The sequence below is a fragment of the Lissotriton helveticus genome, chromosome 10, assembly GCF_964261635.1.
Source record: "Lissotriton helveticus chromosome 10, aLisHel1.1, whole genome shotgun sequence".
NCBI lineage: Eukaryota > Metazoa > Chordata > Amphibia > Caudata > Salamandridae > Lissotriton > Lissotriton helveticus.
In genome coordinates, this window is record NC_136071.1 from 897,158,056 (window position 1) to 897,179,998 (window position 21,943).

General features: G+C 45.9%; 1 protein-coding gene across 1 annotated transcript in view; it reads right to left on the reverse strand.

Annotated features, from left to right (window-relative positions):
* The window catches only part of EGFR (epidermal growth factor receptor), a 503,676-nt gene extending 482,661 nt beyond the window's left edge, over positions 1 to 21,015 (reverse strand). Inside the window, exon 1 of the mRNA XM_078663539.1 lies at positions 20,480 to 21,015. Within this exon, the coding sequence (XP_078519665.1) occupies positions 20,480 to 20,555 (76 nt within the window). The 5' untranslated portion in view covers positions 20,556 to 21,015. The remainder of the gene's footprint in view (positions 1 to 20,479) is intronic.
* Between the last annotated feature and the right edge of the window lie 928 nt (positions 21,016 to 21,943).

Sequence of the window (21,943 nt, forward strand, 5' to 3'; positions counted from 1 at the left end):
TTCAATAATTCCTGCAATGCTACGAGGTTGTACAAAAGTGCCCACAATCATACAAATAAAACATTATTGTAAATGTGCCATTCTGTAAGCCCTCGTATTTAGTGCAATTCTACTGTTTTGATGGTAAAGTTGGACACCCGGTAGCATCTGTGCTGAGGTAGAAGGCAATGCAATTAAACAACTTGATAGCTGGTGGCCTCATAGGCCATTAATGTATTGATTGGGGATACATAATGAATAATATTGGAGGGAACACATACTAAGTAATGTATGTGGTGTTAGAGTGGGCAGTGAAGTGGACACGGAAGAGAGACTTGGTGTAGTTGTCAGGCACTAGTAAGAGTGGAAGCAACTGGTTACCTGATGCCAAGGGGTGACTAGTAAAGATGAGTGGGTTTGGCTAGGGGGCTAAATGGACAGTTATCAGGTAGGATGCAGACTTATTCGGGGTACACAGTCAGAATTTCTTGCTACATCTTTGGTCACTGATGCCAATATGATGTTGAAGGGTTACTGTATATGCAGCTGAGATCTTCATTTAACCTGCAAATCACTAATTGCAATTCCAGTGACACAGCTTAAGGAAACATCTGCCTACTAGTGTAGTCTGCACGCCATAAATTCAGAATTGGTCATGTAGCTTAGGGTCTTAAAGTGCTTGCAACAGTTCAACTTTGCCCACGCCCACTTCCATTGCCTACCCCAGTCCCAATCTTCTGTCCCTTCCCGCCAAGAAAATGAAAACAATACACCACACCGACCAGTGTCTATTGTTTCCCTCTGCTTTTCCACTCTCATTGCAGCAAAAGCCCCTCACAATCCAAAACAAATCGAGAAAATGTTTACCAATGTCTGTCATTCTGTCTTCATGTGATATAGGTAGTAAGTAACTGATGACTACATCTGTATGAAAGGCTGACATAAATATTAAAAAAGAAATGCCTTCAGACAGGATTGCTTCAGTGACCTTCCTGGCTGTCTTAATGCATTTTCATGCCTAGGCTTTGTACAGTCATGCACTCTATGCAAACTCTTCCTCTACTTTTTTTGTGTGCAACTCACCAGACTTGCTGTGACACACTGCTCAGCTGCATTCAGTTGGTATCTACCACCTCCTTCACATACAGGATTTGCAACAGACCACCGCCTTTTTAGGTTTTGCCTCGCAAAATGCGTACGAAGTACGCATGCACTAGCAAAATCTTATGTAATTTCTCTGTGGGGTCGGGTATCCGCCCCCTCCCGCCCCCTCCTCCCATTGGCTAGCTCCATAAATGGAGGCTAGCCATTGGGAGAAGGCTCTGTCCGTCAATATCGGACCAGATTCGGGGGCGTTCCCGACATTTTTTCCCTCTCCACCCACTTCGGATCGTCATCGCGGCGGTGGGTGTGTATTATTTTTTTTTTTTTCAGTCGCCCCGTTTTCGTCTTTTTACAAGTGTTTGTTGTTGGAGTTGGCTGCAAGATTCGAGTTCCCACGAGGCGATCAGGTAAGGAGCATTTTCTTTTATATAATTTCTTTTTTTTGTTTAATTGGTCGGTTCCGCCGTGTCGTGTGCTCGTTGGCTCGTGAGCTCTGTTTCCCGCCCCCCCCCCTCCCCATGTCCGTGTCTGTTCCGCCCCCCTCCCAGTGTGCCCGTTCCCGCCCCCCCTCCCCTTTCACTCTCCGTTGAGTGTTTTCAGGTGCCCAGCTGGAAAAGGAATCGACCCTACTCTGAAGTAGCCAGTGCCTCGTTGCTTGTTCATTTGTGAGATAATACCGCCGCCATTGCCAAAGCTCCTGTCCTGGCTGTTCACGTTGTCCTGCTTCCCCTTACACTCTAACAGTAAAAATTAGCGGTTGAACAATACACGTTCAGATTTTGGTGAGAGCCTATGCGCGGGGATTGCCATATACACTCCCTCATTCTTCTCTCGTTGTGGTGGGGTCCGGACCGAGGTTTACTGCTGTGTGTCCCCCACTCCCCCCACCCTGGCGCACTCCAGTTCTCTCCCGTGGTCGACACTTGCCTCTCCCTGCATCACTATTGTTTGCTGTCCCAGACTGGGTTACTTTTTTCGTCAGCTTTGGTACATTTTTCAAGCCCTCAGATATTGTGCACGCGATGACGTACTCTCTTCCTGGTTTCACAACAGCCTCTCATTTCCTTCCTGCACTTTCCTTACCTTTCCATTTCTCAGAGTAAGTTCCCGGCGCATCGGTTGAGCAAATCGCTGCACGTTACAGTGGTCTGGCCGACCCACAGCCCGCATTAGCCAGGCCTCCGGGGAGCGCAGGGAGGCAGTGGTCAACCACGGTGAGTGTGGGCTACACTGATGCGTGTGTATGGGGGCGCTAATCCCAGGCCACGCGATGTTGCTGCTGGGCGCAAAAGTGGGGCTTTTACTTTTGCACACTTGGCTGCACTGCAGGCGGAGGTATTGCTCGCCACCAACTGAACAATTGCGCCAGCAAATTCAGGTGAGCTTTTGGGTGGAGTACATTCACATACTGTACGATTCACCTGACCCTGTGGGAATAAAGACCTTGCCCTAGCTTCTTGAATGCATGGCGGGGAAAGCTGTGATGAGTCCGGGGAACTAATGTGCATACTGGACCATGCAGTTTTGTTTTCCACCTTTAAATGATTCTAATGTTTTAGGAGAGGACGCTTTGCAGTCTGGGAGTAGTAGTTTCAGGTTTTACTATTACAAATAAGGCCATATACATCTCGCTAGGCAATCTCCTGTTCTTAAAGCATGGTGATGGTGCCATTGCACAGTTACAAGTACTAAGTAACGATAGCACGTTGCAGGGCTCCACTTAGTAGTTATTAAGCCGACTTCACTATCGGGGGTAACTGAATAACGAGAGAAAGCTGGGCGGATTTAAGCATCGTAGTTCATCCAGTCACAGACAGATGACCCGCATCGTATATAACCGCCTCAGCCCGCCTTAACTATATTTGTTTCAAACTGTAATAATACCCAGTAACTGGCATGTCGACACTCTCGCTGGGGAGGCGGGACCTGCCCGGCAGGCTGCCACGGCCAGTGCCACTGAGCGGCACATTAGCCGGGAAAGCTCCGCGTGACGTCACAATACAGGGGTTCTGTCGGCAGCCAGTCAGAGGCAAGCTGGACTGTGGATAAACTCCAGCGCCGGCCGGGGAGCCTCAGTCACAGCTGCAGCATTAGCGCCGACACTTGATGCTCATCACAGCGCTGCCGCCGTATAGCGCTCCGAGGCAGCGCAGCACTACATAGGATCGGCACATCAGCTGAAGCACAGACAGCTTGTTGTAGTTCCTCTGAGTGACGAGAATGTACAATAGTGGTTTAATTTTTAGGTACTCCGTTGATTTATATTTGTTTTTTCCTGGGGAATTTATTCCGTGAATCGCTTGTCTTGACACAATGGGTATGCTAAGACTAATGTTGCTGGGTGACAATCGTAACACTGACCCGTAATACATACACTATTCTAAGAGATACCCCTATTTTCCGTTGATTTAATTTGTGCCTAAATTCAAGGTTGATTGTTTAATTAAATTCAGCGAGTGCCAGGATGTAAAGCAATTAGTCACAAACATGTTCATTCCTGGACTTGTATTTGAACAACTGTGGCCCATCGGTCGCTGTGGTGCTCCCAAAGATAGTTCACTGGTGCCCCTATGCAGCAACAGAAGCCCCGTGCTTTTATGTTTAATAAACCTGGCTGTACTCTCTGCTAACAAATTGGCCACTAAGGCTGATCACACCCATGTAGCACTGAGCAGAAGTCTCCATTTTACGAAAAGATTCACTCACTTCCTGCAGCCGCTCCGTTGGGGTGAGTGCAAGTGGTTGTCTACGTTTCCGTTCAGCTGTCTGGTTGTGCTCGAATTCGGGGCAGCTTCAGTGCATCACATTCTCCCTCCTGGCTGGTCAATTGGGATAATTTCGCCCAGTGGCATAGCTTCCTTTACTGGCAGGAAAGTGAGCGCTCTCTTTGCTCACTTTCGCCACTTTGGGTGCCCATGATCTACTCCCGACCAGGTTGCATACCGCCTCCCTCTCTTATACTGCAATTTATGTTGTTTCAGCCAGTACGAGGTGTGGAATATGCATTACTTTCTTCGCTTTATTAAATCACCAGCCTTTAAAGAACATAATAAAGAAAAAACAACACAGACTACATATCCCATGAACATAGGGGGATAAGCAGGTCTTTAAGTGGGCCAGGTCTCACCGGTTCTGAACAGGAGCATCCTGTTCCCTCAGCTCTTTACCCCTGTGCCCTCAGCTCTTTACCCCTGTGCCCTCAGCTCTTTACCCCTGTGCCCTCAGCTCTTTACCCCTGTGCCCTCAGCTCCCACCCCTGTGCCCTCAGCTCCCACCCCTGTGCCCTCAGCTCTCAACCCTGTGCCCTCAGCTCTCAACCCTGTGCCCTCACCCCTGTGCCCTCTGCCCTCACCCCTCTGCCCTCAGCTCTCAGCTCTCACTCCTCTGCCCTCAGCTCTCACTCCTCTGCCCTCAGCTCTCACTCCTCTGCCCTCAGCTCTCACCCCTCTGCCCTCAGCTCTCACCGCTCTCACTCCTCTGCCCTCAGCTCTCACTCCTCTGCCCTCAGCTCTCACCCCTCTGCCCTCAGCTCTCACCCCTCTGCCCTCAGCTCTCACCCCTCTGCCCTCAGCTCTCACCCCTCTGCCCTCAGCTCTCACCCTTCTGCCCTCAGCTCACAGCTCTCTGCCCTCAGCTCACAGCTCTCTGCCCTCAGCTCACACCCCTCTGCCCTCAGCTCACACCCCTCTGCCCTCACCCGTGCCCTCAGCTCTGACACCTGTGCCCTGTGACCCTCACCGGTGACCATACACCCATCCATGCATGCACCCATGCATGCATCCACCAACTCATCCATGCAAGCATTACAACAAGAGCCCGCAGCTCTCCTTCGTCTCTCCTCGCCCCTCTTCCCTGAGCCCGCAGCTCTCCTTCGTCTCTCCTTGCCCCCTTCCCTGTGCCCTGCCCTGCTATTGTAAATGACAATGCCATTCATTTATGTTAAAAAAAAAAATAATAATAATAATGTCAAGAGCAATGCCAATAGCTCTAACTTTAACAAAGGCAAAACCATTGCATTGTAAATGCTTGTTTAGTTTATGTATAGAAAATGCCCGGCTGCCTTGAACCCTGCTGCTACTGGACTATTTACTCCCACATAGGATACTGAAGGGCACTGTAATGCAAAGTGGACCTCTGCCGGGACATCCAAGCTTTCAGAAGCAATAGACTCTTGTACTCAGACAAGAGACTATGTGATTCACGCTCATCCAATTTGCACAAATCCCCATTTCTCATCTTATGCTGGAAAGAGTTTCAAACTATTCTTTCTGAGGGCTACATCACATTGAATCACATCACATCACATTTGACTAACTTAAGCCACAGGGAGCAGATCTGGCTCCCAGATACTAATGTACACCACAAGCACCCCTTCCTGTGGGCCACCTCCCGGCTTGCACTACGGATCGTGGACTGAGCCTGACTTTGCCATTATCTGGAAAGGCTTTGCTTGCCTTGTACGTATGTGCAAGACACCAACAGCAGAATCTAAAAACATATGTCTCATTCACTCGCATCTCCTTTGACGACCAAAATACTACAGCTGTGCTACCACCTCTAGTCAAGAATCGCCAAGTCTTCTATACTGGCCACTGGTTCTCTAGTTAGGATCATTACCTTCATGTTCTCTTGGAAAAGAGCTAGCACAACTCTGTACCTCCTAGCCTGGTAGCCCTTTGTCATGGTGAATATGCTCATTCTAACATGCCAAATAGCTTCTATGCGTGTGGCACATCTCGTCATTGACACCTGTAGATGGCAATCCAACCGCAATGCTGAATGCCTTGTGGAATAGAAACTTCCCTTTGCATGACTTCACCAGTTTCAAGGTGGCCAAGTCATGGCAAGCCATTGACAATTTGTGATAAGAGTTGTAAATGTTACTGTCCCTTCCTTGGGTCCACAAAGCAAACACAAGGAGATGATGGACGGAGCGCTGAAACTTTTCATTCACCCCCAGTCACAGATCTGGGTTGAATTCATCATTGTTCTTTAGCACACTTTGCCACCCCAGTTCAGACACAGCTTTATGCAAATCAGTCTTGACCATGTGCCTCATGAGAACAGTCCAGCCCCAACTGCCAAGCAATTTCTCCCCTGGACCGGAAACAAGCATCCTGGAACCGGTTTCGGGCTAAAAACCCTCATCAGCCAGGCTAACTTGAATCTAGTAGCAAAGTGAGCAAGGGACCCAAGTCTGTTCATACCCTGCCAACTTAGGGCGAACAAAGCAAACACAATGAGATGATGGAAAGAGCACTGAAACTTTTCAGACACTCACCCCCAGTCACAGATCTGGGTTGAATCTATCATCGTTCTTTAGCACACTTCGCCACCTCAGTTCTGACACTGCTTTATGTAAATCAGTCTTGACCCTGTGCCTCATGGGAACAGCCCAGCCCGAACTGCCAAGCCATGACTTCCGTGGACCGGAAACAAGCATCCTGGGACTGGTTTGGGCTAACAGTCCTCATCAGCCAGGCTAGCTTGAATCCAGTGGCAAAGTGAGCAAGGAACCCACGTCTAGGCATACCTTGCCAACTTAGGGCGAACAAAGCAAACACAAGGAGATGATGGACGGAGCGCTGAAACTTTTCAGACACTCACCCCCAGTCACAGATCCTCTAAACCATTACGCAGTTTTTCATAGGATCTCTGGGGTTAATCTCTGGGGTTGGTTAACTCTACTAAGCACAAAAATTAAAATAATAAAATAAAATAAAATAAAAACATAAAATTTTGCAGTGAAAGACAGAATGCACCGTCCATGCAGGGAAAATGCCATTTTCAATACTCGGTGTTTTTATGATGTTCATGCTCCAAGATTAGTGAAGATTCTAGGACTGCCCCAGACTCTGCGTTCGGATGATGTATACTGGACAGGGACAGTGTCCTCGTCGTGAGAAATAGACATGTCTCCAGGTAGGCTACGTGTGTTTTAAGTTGAGTCACAGGAAACTGGTTGCACTCGAACGTTAGTTAGCACCGAAGTACTGTTCAAACATGTGAACAAACTGCAAAACCAAACACGCTGTTTTACTCCTTATGGGCTGTATTTACAAAAGGGATTCTCTCGATCGGAATTTCTCTGGAAAATTCTTTAGTAAACCGCCTTCGCAGGTGCTAATTCAGAAGAAAGATGCCGCAGTTCTATCAGGGCCTTAGGCGTGTGTTCATCAAAATGAACTATGTGCTGCCTCAAAAGCATTTAAGAACAGCTACTTATAAAACTATGCACCATACATACAGGGCCAGACACGGGGTTTTTTTTTAGTTACTTAAAGTCTTTTGAAACTCTAGAAGACATCTACTTAAGACAAGTTAAAAGAATGCACATACATTTTTGAATTTTTTATTTCTGTATGTTGATTTTAAACCAACATTTCCCCTGCTCCACTGAAAAAAAAGACACAAACTAAAAAATATTCTTGACATTGTTTAAGCAATATGCGTTTCCTCAAACAACTTGGCAATTTATTTTAAAGCATTATTAAACATTTATCCTTGCCTAGTACAGGTTATGCCGGAAAAAGTGCATTGTATTTTAACAAGGTGTGCCGTTCACTTTTTCAGTATTTTATTACACTGATTGCGTATGTGGAACGTATCACCAGATTGGGAATGCTTGCTGATGGGAGGTGTAAAGATTCAATATTTTCCTCGCCATCTTTCTTCGCTGATTGTATTCTGTCGAAGTCTTGCGACATCGGCTAACCCCGTTATTGTGTAATTTACAAGGTAATCTTTAACTAAAGAAGTCATCCGTTTAAGGCTGATGCTGCTAACACTCTTTCTAGTGCTGTGTGTGTCCACGCGAGGCCCTTACTCTCCCCCATCTCCAGTCCCCTAACTTTAGGTATATTTTTGATTAACCAAATTTGTATCTTACATTTAGACGTACATGTCAAGCTCTTTAATCCATACATTATATATAAACTAGGTCCAGATGTGTTCTGAAACGTATGTAGTGTACGTCGGAGGTAGTGCAAATGCACACATCGCCTTCTCATAATGTTAATTCCTGTATGCGATTATGAAAATGAAATAATTGCATTAATCTACTCAGGATAGAAGCTGCAGGCCTCTCTCTTCCCAGTACTTGCCGTGCACTAGCACCTTATTTTGAATTCAAGAGCATGGCTGCTGTTGTTTGCCTAGTTCTGGTCGACATCCTACATCTTAGTGAGGGTGGACCTGCATTTTGAACATTAAAGAAATCAGAAGAGGCTTTTGTTTAGAAGTTCATTAAAAAAAAAGAAACCTTCACAGTCTACGAAATAGGTCCAAAATACATCTATAAAGCTCATTCAAAAACATGTCAGTGGTGGCACCGCTGTTTGGAGCTTTGTGTTGTAATATTAATTGCCATTAGAACATTAGGAGCCGCATTAAAGACAATGGAGTGGCTTACTGCCAATAATGTCTGGCGCAGGCTGTCTGCTTCAGCATTCCAATGCCTATCGCTCTGTTTCTCCCTTTTTAGTTTAGAACATTCTGCCCCAGAAGGTGGAATGCTTTCCTAGCAATATGTAGCCCTTTTGCCTCAGGCTATACCAGTTGTTAAAAGGCCTTTATACTCATTATAGGATCTTGCCTGTGTCTATGGCCTAGAATTCAGGTTCGGGCCCCTTAAAAACTCTTATAGCCAATTCTATATTATGTGATGAGACATTTCAATTGTCGTATCGCTCTATTCAAGATGGAGTCTGCAGGTCTTAGATCCTTCTCCTACCTCGCCGCCAAGACCTGGAACACCCTGCCTCTCCACCTCAGACAAGCCCCATCGCTGACCCAATTCATGAAGGATCTCAAGACCTGGCTCTTCGACTGAACGCCAGCGCCCAGACAGATCAGCAGCCCCCCATCCTAACCCTCTCAGTGTCTTGAGACCCTCACAGGTGATTAGTCGGGCTGTACAATCCCTGGGCTGATTGATTGATTATCCTTCTCAGTCCTCCATACTAGATAGTTGCTGCTGCCACCTCAGTGCACATGGGCAAGCACAGCTGGTATTTTTTTCCCGGGACCGTCTTACTGATGGTGGACGAGCATTATGTTGCATCCCAAAAATTATTAGCAGGTATTGAAGATGGTTTCTTTTGGGCTCTGATGTCTCAGAGCTACGTGCAGTTGTCGACGACAGTTACTCCATCTACATCCCTCTATTTTCCGCACTCTTCTCCCCACACACTCCAGGGTTCCATGTCTAATCCTTTTCTGCAGATTTCCACTGCAATTTCTATTTTTTCATCTGGAGTTTAATGAAGGCTTTTCGGGGTTGGTGTTGCTTGATCTCTGTTCTCTTTACCGATGCTAGAATGGATGATTAATGATGTGAAACTTCAGTCATGAATCACCACCCCTCAGACATGTTTAAAGACTTCAAGGTTGAGGCTAGCAAACATTTCAATAGGCAACCACTGATCCATAAAATATACCACAAATTCTGAAAAGGGTTGGACAGAATCCGCTGCCCCATGTCCATATGAACCATGAGCTCAGCCATCCAAAACATACTAGGAATTGCAGATTTTTTTTACTCGGTACCCAAACACTGATAGTATCTCCCTCAAAACCTCAGCTGAGAGAAGTGCAGTCTAATGCTGGAAAAACTGATAACATCTCTCATTTAGAGATTCTAGTCTGCTGCCTTCACCAGGACACCTGAGGTCGAAGAGCAATAAAACTGCAGTGAACCGAAGCATGAGTGTGAAAGCCTAAAATGGAGCAGTCCCTTTAAAATATCACAACGAGGTTATTTTGAAATGTAAAAGCATTAGCGAGTGGTGCCCCCAAATAAATTAAAAAGGTCCATAATTGTGTTTGACCCAAGTAATAGTGTTAGGCGTTAGTGCTCAGGGTTTGAGCATCCCAAACACCCATTATTCGGCAATAGAGAATTAAATTATGTGACAGGGTTGATTAGAAACTGCAGAATTAAAAATGAACATAATGCTGCATATTCTATGCAGCATTATTAGGCTATTCCGTCGTTTTAACAGAATTTCTGGGCAAAGGTTTCCTGTCAAATTTGTCAATAGTGATAGTTCAACACCCGAGTACAATAATAAGCAAATTTAAAAGTGCCCACTTAACCTTTCTAACGAGCCTGTCACTGTGCATCACCATGTGTGCCGCCTTTTAATACCTTTTGATCTATTTGAGCTAGAAACAAAATTGTATTTCTTGAAATCCTAAAATTCTTCAACAGCTGATGACTTATGTGCCAAGTGCTATAATTCTATAATCATGCAGAACCACATAACTCCAGTCGCCCTCCCCATGACGTAGCACTAAAATGGGTGCAAATAATATTTCTTCACATTTTAATACTGGATGTTCTAGCCCACATTGAGCTCACCCCATACGTTAGCGTGGGTAGCCACCACCTTTGGCACCTATCTATAAAAGATGCGCGCCTGTTTTGTGTGTAGTTTAACGTAGGGCTGCAAAGGGTGTCAATCAGTTCTGCTGCCACTGTAAGAATGCAGTGACACTCCACAAAACCCTTTTCACAAATAATTATTGTGAACTTGTTTTAAGATTTCTTTTAATTGTTAGCACGCGCACACCATTCCAAGGTACAGCTCCTGGTTGCACATGCGCACAACAGGCAGGGACACTGTTGATATTATTGCTTATGTAATGCTGTAAATATGGTGGAAGGGTAATTCCCAGTCCAGCACTTACATGATTTGCCGCACTTATCTCCAACAGCATTAAAATAATAAAAATGTGGCATATAGGTCGTTGTCATTAGAGAGAAGTGGTGAAATGACAAGAGCAGCCATTGTCTGTCGGTGCATGCTTATTTAAAGAGCTGTTGCAATGCTGTCGCTCGCCCCCCTCCAAGAGGAGGCCTGTGCATTCTTTCCACTCCAAATTACTGGTTTGGAAACCGAGTAGTGCCAGAGGGAAGCGGCTAAGCAGCAGTGTGATAACAGACACCGAGTTAATCCTCGACACAGAGCAAGGCCTGACTCTGAGCCTGTGTGCACGTGTAAGACCCTTCTGCTTTCACTGCACGACTTCCGGGCTTGACGTGTTTGGATCGCAGTCCGACGTCATCTGTACGTGACTGATATTGAAAGATTAGGGAGGACAGTAAACACAATAAGAGAGACAGCGAGAATTAAAGGACTACTTTTAGAGAGACAGGAGGGACGCTTCACAAAGGTCAACTTGCATGTGAAGGGGGCTCAAGTTACAAGCAAAGATCTGTTTTTGCAATTCTCAAAATCTGAATTTGCACTTGGAAAGGGATGAAGTAATATTTTGCATGAGTGAATCCCTCCAGGTGGTGGAGGAGGGCGGAGAGAGGGAGTTCCATGCGATGGAGTAACACAAAATGATGCCCCCCCCTTCCAAAATGTGAGGGGTCTCTCGTATCTCACAGATATTCAGTAGCCTTGGGATGAATGGGGCTACAGCAATGGGTTGGGGGACCCCCTGGAGTGTTTAGGGACCCTCCTTCAGCTCAGGGGTTGCGGGGACCTGCATTACGTCCCTGGTTCCTGGATAGAGATGGTATTGAAATTTTGGGAACATTCATGAGATTTTGAATACCCAGAAAAATTTCCACAAGGTATCCCCACGCTGAGTACAGCAAGCAATTTACTTCTGTCAAGAACAGGAGTAAATCAGTTTCAGGCGGTGAGTGGGAAGGCAGCGCACCAAAAGTGGTGGGAGAGGGTTCTAAAGGACTTCTTCATGGGAAAATGGTTTTCACCATGAAGATTAAAGTTATATTACAATTACACTTTAAACATTGTACGGAATTGCACATCCATAAGTACCTTCCCATAGTGAGAAAAAGGAATTCACAGAATGCTTCCAGGTGTAACTCTCACAAGCGAGTCTACCTTCAAAATATGCCTACGTCATGAGAAGGTATAAACCTGCAGTTGCAGGCTCGCAAACTATTTTATGAGTCAACCCAGAATGTCCACCTGGTGAACATAAAAGATTTAACCTATATGATGTATGCAGTAGTGCATAGGTTCAACGTGTATAGCTTTTCTAGATCAAAATTAGGCAGCGCGTGGAGTGGTCTATCCAAAGTATCAAAAGTAGAAATAGTAATTTAAATAATGAGTATTGTGTTTTCATTCAGTGCCTATAATTATACGTTGCGTTTTTTTCTGTGAACTGTACCGAACAGCTGAGTCTGTCTTATAGTCAGAGAGAAACTTAACAGGTTTGCACAGTTCGTTGTGGAATTGTGCACTTTATGCGCTTGAAACTCCTGAACTGTAATGTAGGAAGAGGCTTCATTGGATAGGGGTAGGCCCAAACTGTGACCTTCAATGGAGAAGAACTTCTGAACAATTTAACTTGGATGAGGTAAGTCCTATTTCACCATGACTGCCTGGGCATCCATGGCCTCTCATGCGGTAACTGGGGGCAGAGATACCCCAATGCTTAAAGCTGATATCTGGGACATTTGTGATTCTGGTTTCCAGTCATATTGCAGGACTACCATGAACCCTACATAAGCGCCTATGGACAGATAAATATCATGCACAAATCACTATTTATGCACAAATCACTATTTATGCCCAAATCAGTATTAAGATACAGCCCATAACAAGGCCACGGTTGGTTACTTGCCCAAGCACATTGCTGGGGCAACTTCACCTGTGTTTGTGTTTTTTTATTTGAATTAGTTAAGGACCTGGGGGTGATGTATTTTGATACAGACCCGGCTTGTGTCTCACCTGGTCACCCCTCATTCCCCCTCTCCAGCCTCAACACTCTGGCTATAAGAGAGGCTGTGTGTGCATCTTGGGTGAGCCCAGATATTTCCAGGAAAAGGAAAGGCACTCCTCAGGAGTACAATCAGGCTGTGCCTGGAGGAGGTGAGCCGTACTCTGAAAGGACCGTGGCCACCAGGAAGGATGCTGTGGTACGGGTACCTCCCGGACCTGACACACCCGCAGATGCTGTTTGCAGTGAGGCCTACAAAAGCCAGAAGTGGCATAATTTTTAGATGACTCCTTGATGGGGCGAGATGTTATGACCATGCCCCAGGAGCCATCTCAACACTTTGCTCCTCAACCACTGACACCCCAAAGATCACTGGGGGCCACTCACAGCAAAGTTTTTCCAAGTTTTCTCCCCTCTCTACCATTTCCCAGGTCCCCACATTCTTTGGGAATGAGAGTTACTATAATATCAAAGTTGTGGGTACATTCTGGAGGAACCAGAGGAAATGCTGGCACGTTAAATATGTCATAACTGTTCCCAAGCTTGGAAATTAGAGGATGGTGTCATACGCTACACCTGTGAAAAGTACATGCAAATCAGAATGCGTAATCAAGCAAAGGAAATGCAGCACATGATGAAACATGCTGTATTTCCAAATATCCTCGCACCTGCACTGCGCTGATGACTATTAGGAATTAACTGCCAATTAATCTTGCTATTTCTCTTCTATTTAAAATGGTGTTAATTGTTCATTGGGAAGAGAGACAAACGATTTAAGCATCACTATAACACAAACGGTTACAAATAATTATCATACCCCGGCATATACTAACCAATTATTCACAGAAACCTTTAATTTTTGGGAACTATGTGAGAACTGTATGTTCTTAGATGCTTATACGCTTCAGGCATAACAGATCTAGATATCACTCCTTGTTGATGACTTGTTTCCTGTGGGAAAGTGGTACATGCACCAACATGACACACCAAAAGCCAGAAAGAACAAGCAATCACCCAAAGGAAGCTTCATGGGAAAACACTTTTCTTTCCGTGCATATATCTATATAGTCACAAAAGGTGGGCCAATTTAGAATGAGGCAAGATCAACACAAAATTAGTAAAATTGTTATTATGATATATGTTTAAAGTGGTCCTTCTGCTTTCGTTACTGTTTTAAGAAAGTATAGACAAACGTATCGCGGTGAGTGGGAAAACTGAGAAGAAAAAGTGCATAAAATGTGGTGTAAATTGAGTTATTGTGTTTTAGGAAGGAGGAACGCGAGACCAGGAAAATACATCCTGGTGCTACTCACTAACATAGAAGAAGACAACCATTGTAGTAGTCTGTGACATTATAGTAATATAAGCAATAAGAAGATTTGAACAGAAAAACGAAAAAACACAACCGAAAGATGAGCACAACGAACTACAAGAGTACGATTCAAACAATGAAGCCTACAGGCCACTTTCTGTAACTTTTTATCCATAGCAGTATGTACATTATCGGATTCTGCCACACATTATGCACATAGTAGGTATTTTACAACATCTGGTCATGGAGCAAAATGCACAACTCAATCCTTGAAGTGTGTCATGGTTCAGCTGGCTCATTCGACCTCATCACTATGCTGCACTCTTGTGTGTCATCTCACACGGGCGATAGGCTACTATTTTTTTTAGAATGGAATGGAAATTAGCTACAGGACTTATTGGCTGACCCGTGCAATAAAAATGTTCCATCCCGTTGTATCGGTACCCAACACATTCATGTGCCCAACTCATAAAATATACACCCCCTTATATCACCACCCAATCAATGTGGGGCTTGAAATAGTAAGCTTCTGATCTGGTTGAACTAACTCCACCATGGGAACCCACTAATTTTCTGCTTACTACTGTTGTCTTTAACCATTCACCAAATAAATCCTGTGGGGGGCAGGGGCCATGAGGTATACATTTCCTCTATAGACATTTACTCTATACTACTTATCATCACCAAACCCACAAATCTCTTCTGGCACAGGTTGTCACAGTGAAGTGTCAGTGGTTGTGGTTTCCTTCGCTAATCTTGTGCTGATACAAACGCCCCTACCACTGTTAGCTTGTAAAACTGCAGAAATATCACATACATTTAAGTATTTACATAGCATTCGCCATGCCTTCAGTTGTGGTGGGAACATTGCTTTGATTCTACAAAGAGCCATGAGTCTGGATTCCCTATACATCCTTCCTTGGTCTCCATCTCAGCGCTACTCGTAGACTTCCCACTCAACCTCTCCTGTCCTTAGATGGGTAAACACCACAACAACTAACAAGTGTGGGTCGAAGGGCACACGTATCCCTCTCACTCCCTTTGAGCCCATTCTATCGTTTCTTTCTAGCTCATTTCTACACTGTTTCCTTCCTGGCCCTTGTACCTAACCTTGATACAGGGCTAGAAGCCTATTTTGCACTTTCAGGTGGACCTCCGGCTGTAGTTGGAAGGTTTGCACTTTGCATTAGAGGTTGGGAGACACACTTAAGAACATGTATGACGATGACAGTGCTGAACGACTTTTTCACATGCTGGTTCGCACATGTACACTAACTGAGGCATGATGACACATGTTGACCAAATGCCGGTCCACAGCAACAGTTTATGGCACCTTGGCCAAACTGCTGGAAAAATGCGTACAACTCCAACTGACAAAACACATCGATCAGTTTGACCTCCTCAACCTCCATCAATCAGGCTTCCGAGCAAGACACAGTACGGAAACGGCTATGACGCATATAAATCGATGACACCCTCCAAATCCTTGATCACAATGACTTCTGCCTCCTCATACTACTCGATCTCTCCTCAGCATTTGACACCGTCAAACATGAGAATCTACTTGAGTTGTTAAACACCAGAATGGGTCTATCAGGGACTGTTCTCAAATGGTTCACTTCCTTTTTACATAACCGGTCTCATAAGTTCAAGATCAATAACGTGCTGTCCTCGTCTGTACCTGTAACATTAGGCGTCCCATAAGGATCCTCCCTATCCCCCACTTTGTTCAACCTAGTCATGGAACCACTCACCACCTTGCTTCAAGCATCTAATGTATACTTTCACATGTACGCTGATGACACTCAACTCTACCTCAAACTAGAGTCCCCGGAAGACATCAAACTTCTGAACTCCACGCTCAGAAACACCCAATCATGGTTGGCGGATAATCACCTCAAACTTAATGCGCAGAAAACGGAGTTCCTTCTGATCTCACCACCTGCGAAAATCTCCACCACCCAATCCTGGCTCAAGCACCTAACCGCACTCAATATCCAACCCACCATTGTAGACTCAGCGAAATCCTTAGGCATCACACTTGACGCCAATCTCAACATGCAGCAGCATATCAGCAAAGCAACTAAAGGAGCGAACTTCCAAATCAACACTCTGAGGAAACTTAAACCCTTCTTCCCAGCTAAGGACTTCCAAATTGCAGTACAAGCCCTAGTCATCCCACGCATAGACTACGGAATAGTAGCTCTCAGCGGCCTCCCCCTATCTACAACCGCACCACTAAGAGCCTCCTTGAACGCTGCAGCGAGACTGATCACTGGATCAAGAAAGCATTCACACATTTCCCCTGACCTAAGATCCCTGAACTGGCTGCCTCTTGAAGCCAGAATACAGTTGAAAATTGCCTGCATGACACACCTGGCCGTACACCACAAGTCACCCAACTACCTCACCCAAAAGCTGACTGTATCAGGAGGCTCGAGAAAAAATAGAAGCTCAAAAACTCTCCTCCTGAAACTTCGAAGATTCCGAAAGGAAAAAACATACAAACGCTCCTTCTCAGGAATGGCACCCAGGATTTGGAATGCACTCCCTCCCGAAACGAGGCTGATTTCCTCCACTATACTTTTTAAGAAAGAAGTAAAAGCCATCCTAATGGCTAAATTCACTTGAACTCTATCTTGGTCCGAACTAAGTCTTTACACCGACTCTGTATTAGCTGTGTATTTGATTATCTACATGTGTTATGCTTTTATTTGACTGCGATCTTTTTGTTACTCATGTATTACCTTTTGTCATTATTGTAACAAAAGTCTGCTTAATCACCGTCTTGCTTCCCTTACCCCCATCTTTCTGTAAAGCGCTCTGATATCTGCAAAGATCTTGTTCGCGCTATATAAAACTTTGAAAATAAATAAATAAATGGACTTTTCCAGTGCACGGCGCTTTTGAAGTTTTTGTTTGAAGTCTTGCTTCCTGGCACACCTGTGAGGCCTGCTGCATTCTCTAGAGTATATCTTAAGGCCTGTCGATACAACATGTAGTTCAGTGGATTCTTTATGGCTATGGATTGCTTACATTCAATGTTGCCATCCTAGAGCCACAGCTAGTGTGGAAATAAATGCTATTCATGGCTCTTCGGCATGCTTCTGAGGCACCCCGCTGCACAACAACACAAATTAAAGCCACCGCCTTAAAATAATGAGCACGGACAACAGGTCCCAACTTGCAGGGACATGAAACTCCTCATGTGTAAGATACAAATGGCTACTGAGGCACGTTTCTTGCCTATGTTGATTGTTTACCCCATCACAGGTTAGCAATGCCACCTTTATTGTATGTGTAGACAGTGTAGTACCACATTATAGCATGTATAGCTATGTACTGCATGAGAGGAGCATTCCAAATCATGCACAAGAGTGGAAATACTCACCTAAAGGAAACACCTGGTCAAAGGATGGTGTTTAATGTTAGAAAGTAAGACATAGCTGTACTATCTGGATGTGAAACAGCATCCTGAAACCAAATCTGATTAGCCAAATCGTTTTTGCCAGTACAGGAAGGTACTGCAGAACCAGTGCATGAAGGAATATCTCCTCCCCAAAAAACGAACATCTCCCACATTCCAGTCATGGATATTGTTGGAAGAGTAACCGCCCGAATACACAGGGAATGATGGTTGGTACTCCGAGGTGCAGTCATGTAGGCGTTTACTATAAGTAACACAAATACGTACATACACACATACATACAACTTCTCACTATAAAGGTACATGTGTTGATGATGTCTGTCTGTCCCCTTTGTCCTCCTGAGTCTCTTTCGATATAAGAAAAATTCGGATAACACATGAAAGTACATTTTGCAGACTGATGTGCATGGCGTTCAGGCTGTTATCATAGCAGACAATTGGCACACTCTATAGCACTCATGTGATAGGAAGCGATATTGCGATAATCGCATAAGGTTGGTATTGTAAATACGTACTCTTGTTTAATTCGCCAACAACAGCGTATTTCACAAAAAATACCAATGTATAACATAGGGCACTAAATCAAAAACGTGTTGTCAACGTTTCGAGCCAGTGCAAACTGGGAGACAGGGAGTTCCCCCGGCTAACCTGTTCCAGCCCCAGTGCCCACAGGCCAAGGACATGGCGACCAATGCGCTCTGCAAAAACACATTAACAAAACGCCACTTATTGGATGCGAAGTCGCCCCCTATTGTGGCAGTAGCAGCAGGGTGCCAGAGAACAGAGGCGGTGGCAGACCACCGTGCCCCTTTCTTAACACTATGCGTGGCCACATTCCTCAAGAAAAATACGAATGTCTCATCCGCCAAAGTTCAATGAATTTCACATAAAAATGCGAGTCTGTGCTTTGCGTTCTTTAACCCAACAGACCCTCTCAGACAGCCCCTCTCAGGTTGGCTCTCGGGGGGCTGATGAGTTAGTCTGCCGTGAAGGAAGCAAAGTGCACCCCTGTGTGTAAATACTTGACAGAAGCAGCAAAATGTCACGTGCCAGTTGCATTCTGATGGAAACACGCAGCCGTCTCCATGCGTGAAAATACGCGCAAATTGAAAGGAAGCAAATCCAGGGGGGGGTGTCTGCGGAACATCCACATTCACTTTCAGAGGCCACCGGCGTGCCCTCTGCAGATTACTTCCTTATTGCATTGTTTGCCTTTCTTGGGAAGAGAACCGAAAGTCGCAGCAGGGTACGATAAAGCAGCCCGTCTGACTTAGTCGCTTCAGGGACTCTTGTGTTTCAGACTCCAGTGTCACAGAGGGGCCGCGAGCACCATGTGGGAGCTCAGTGGGCTGCAGCTGAACCGCCGCGGTGTCCATCAAAGGGGGTGTCCGGGGAGCACATGAAAGCGCAGCCCGTCGGGAACGTACTCAAAAGGAAACTCGAAAGGGCTCTCTTTCTGATTTCTTTTTCACAACAACTTACATAGTTGTGCTCTACACAGAGCATTGACGCGTGCTCTAAGTGACACAGATTGCATACTTTAGGACACTTCCACGCGTGTTGTTCTGTGTTTGTGTACACACCAGAGGGCGGAAGGTGTGACTGCCTGTGTATGCGCTCCAGCGTGACGTGGAGTCCTGGAAAGGCGGAACAGACACGCACTCAGCGACAGCAATAGGTAACTTTGGAAGAAGAAAAAAAAAAGAATACGCACCTTGTGTTGTTTCCTGAATTCCTTGTCGATAGACAGCGTGAAAGAAAACAACGCATTGGGCCTTAAGGGTGTTTCTTTCATTACACTGGCGACCAATTGTGTGTTGTACTCGTCAAAGTGTGTGCGCATTTATAGGGATTAATAGTGATGCAGCAACACAATATTGTGGTTGAGACCAGGGCCGGCGCTAGGCATGGGCTGCTGCCCAGGGCCTCGCACTCAGCCCACCAGCATGGAGCCACGCACTGGTGATGTGTCCTGTTGTTTCCCTGGCGATCTATTTCAAAGAAAGGTGTCACCTAGCAATTAAGGTCCTTAGGAGGGGCCCCCCTCCCCGGGCCTCTCAGGGATGGTGTCTGGAGGCATAGGGGAGGGAGAAGCTCCCTTCAATTGCAAGGAGACCCATTCACAGACACGGTGGGAGGCCCATTATCCAGCCTTTTTTGCGCCCCCACAGTTTTAACTTTAAGCCCACACGCAATTCTCACACCTATCAACTGAAGGTGTGAGAAATGCTTGTGGGATGAAAGTTAAAACTGGGGGGGCGCCACAATGATGGACAATGGGACTCCCGCAGTGTCTGTGAAGGGTCTCCTTGCAAGGGGCCACTTATCTACAGGGGCCTCGCACATTCCATTTTAGCCCAGGGCCTCGAAAAATCATAGAACCGGCCCTGGTTGAGACATATCAACTCACACCCAATGGCAATGCAAAGTTAACACTGCCTCTCTTTTTTTTCTTTTCGCTCCTTATGTCCGCCGAAATAAATGAGCCGAAGAGGCACAACATTCCTCGCAACCTGCCCAAACTCCCCGCCGGGCTGCCTGCACTGGAGACAAGTTAAACATGCCTTTCCTTCTGGCTCGACGAACTGCCGGCTGAATGCAGATCAAATTCCTCCTCCTCCCTCCCACCCTCACGTCTTCATCTCCAAGAATGAGGTACACCAGGAAGAGGCACTGCCTGCAACTGCTGGACTTTTCTTCAGCCGCCAACAGGTCAATGTAGACCGATCCGGGCGGCCGCTCAAACCAACGCGCGCTCCGCTGAGATAAAACTACAGGCAATCAACTCCCACCTGACAAAACAAGGCTGCCGCCCTGAAACAATGTCCACTCTCCAAGAACGCAGAGAGGTGTCCGAGGTCTTAACTGACAAAAAACGAAAAGGCGAGCTCCGCCTGCGCCCTGATAGAGATAAAGCAAGTAAACGTTTCGGCACGAGAGCCCTCCTTACCTTTCTGGTCTTCATCGGCTGAGGTGTCCCGTCTGATGATGCACAGCACCAGCAGCACTGCAGCCCGGAGCTTCATTATCGCCGTCCCACAGTCTCTGCTCCTAACTCCAAATTTCAGACTTTGGGAACGTATTGTGTCCTCAATCCCTTCTTTTAACCTCCCAAAACTGATTTCTGTCCTCTTCACAACTCCTTCCTCGCCTCAATCCTCCGCCTGGCTCCGCGGCTTCTCCTCCGGGCTCCCGCTGTACAAACCCATGCTTCGTCCTGCCCGGACAGGAGTAATGGGGCTTCACAGGAGCATCCAAGATACACGTTTACCGGCTCAGGTTGTGAAACTCTCCTGTCACTCTTGAAACTGAGTGGAAAGCTCCCAGTCTCCTTTGCCAGCAATCCTTATCAGTTCATACGAGTCGTGAGTGAAGCAATGCCGTTCCCAGCTCCCGGAATTGCAAAAGTTTTGACAGCTTTGGCCAAGCTCTCGGGCTCCCTCTACAAAACAATGATCCGCGAGAACCTTTGGAGTGTCCCGCGGTGACGTCAAGGGGTGGGCGTGCCTCTCTCCCAGCTGGAGGGGCTGGAGGCGGGGCCAGGGGGAAGAAAGGCAGATGGCAATGCACTGTAGAACACACAGGGCGTGTAATGTTCTATGCTGGCTTTACTTGAGTAATCAAAGAGACAAGAATTAACGCGAAGCAACTTAACTTTTACTGCACGGCGCTAACCGGAAAGGCTCGCTTCAGCCAAGGACGGAGAACAGGCTGCTTTCAAATGTAAACCTTTCCACAGTCCTAGCACAACACACGCCACCTAAAATAGCCTGAGATGTTCAGACCTCCAGCAGGTAAAGAGGACTCACCGGTGATGAACTTTGTGCTCTCTGGCATTTAAAAAAATGAGACTTAAGGACTTGTATTTTAGTTGGTTTTTTTTGGTCCAAGTTCAACATGAGAAAGTAGAAATGTACTCCAGGCTGGCTGACAGCACAGTCCTTATATTATTTTGTGCCCTAATCCAGAAATCCAAAAGTATACAGAAAAGTGATGGATGGAATTCTTGAATAAATCTCAGTCACCTGTAATTACTTGTGGCTGCATCCCAGTTCATACACTGGAGTAATTACCAGTGGCTGAGATTAATTCAAGCATTCCTTGTATCACTCTGGGCTTGCACCACTTATCATACCACCTTACAGTAAGAAATCCATTGGAGGCACTGCTTTCTTGTTACAAGCTACCAAGCTCTGGGACACACTATCAGCCAGCATCAGAAGCACCCAGGAGCATATATACTTCAGAAGACAGTCGAAAACTTGGGAATTTCCTAAATAAATGCACCACTTGAAACCAGGCAACAGAGCCCAGAAAAAAGTTGCACCCTCAAGTGCAATCCTCAGCTTACAACCCACAAATGGCAAACAACTCAATCAACAAATTACTTTCATTATGCAGGGAAGCAAAGAAG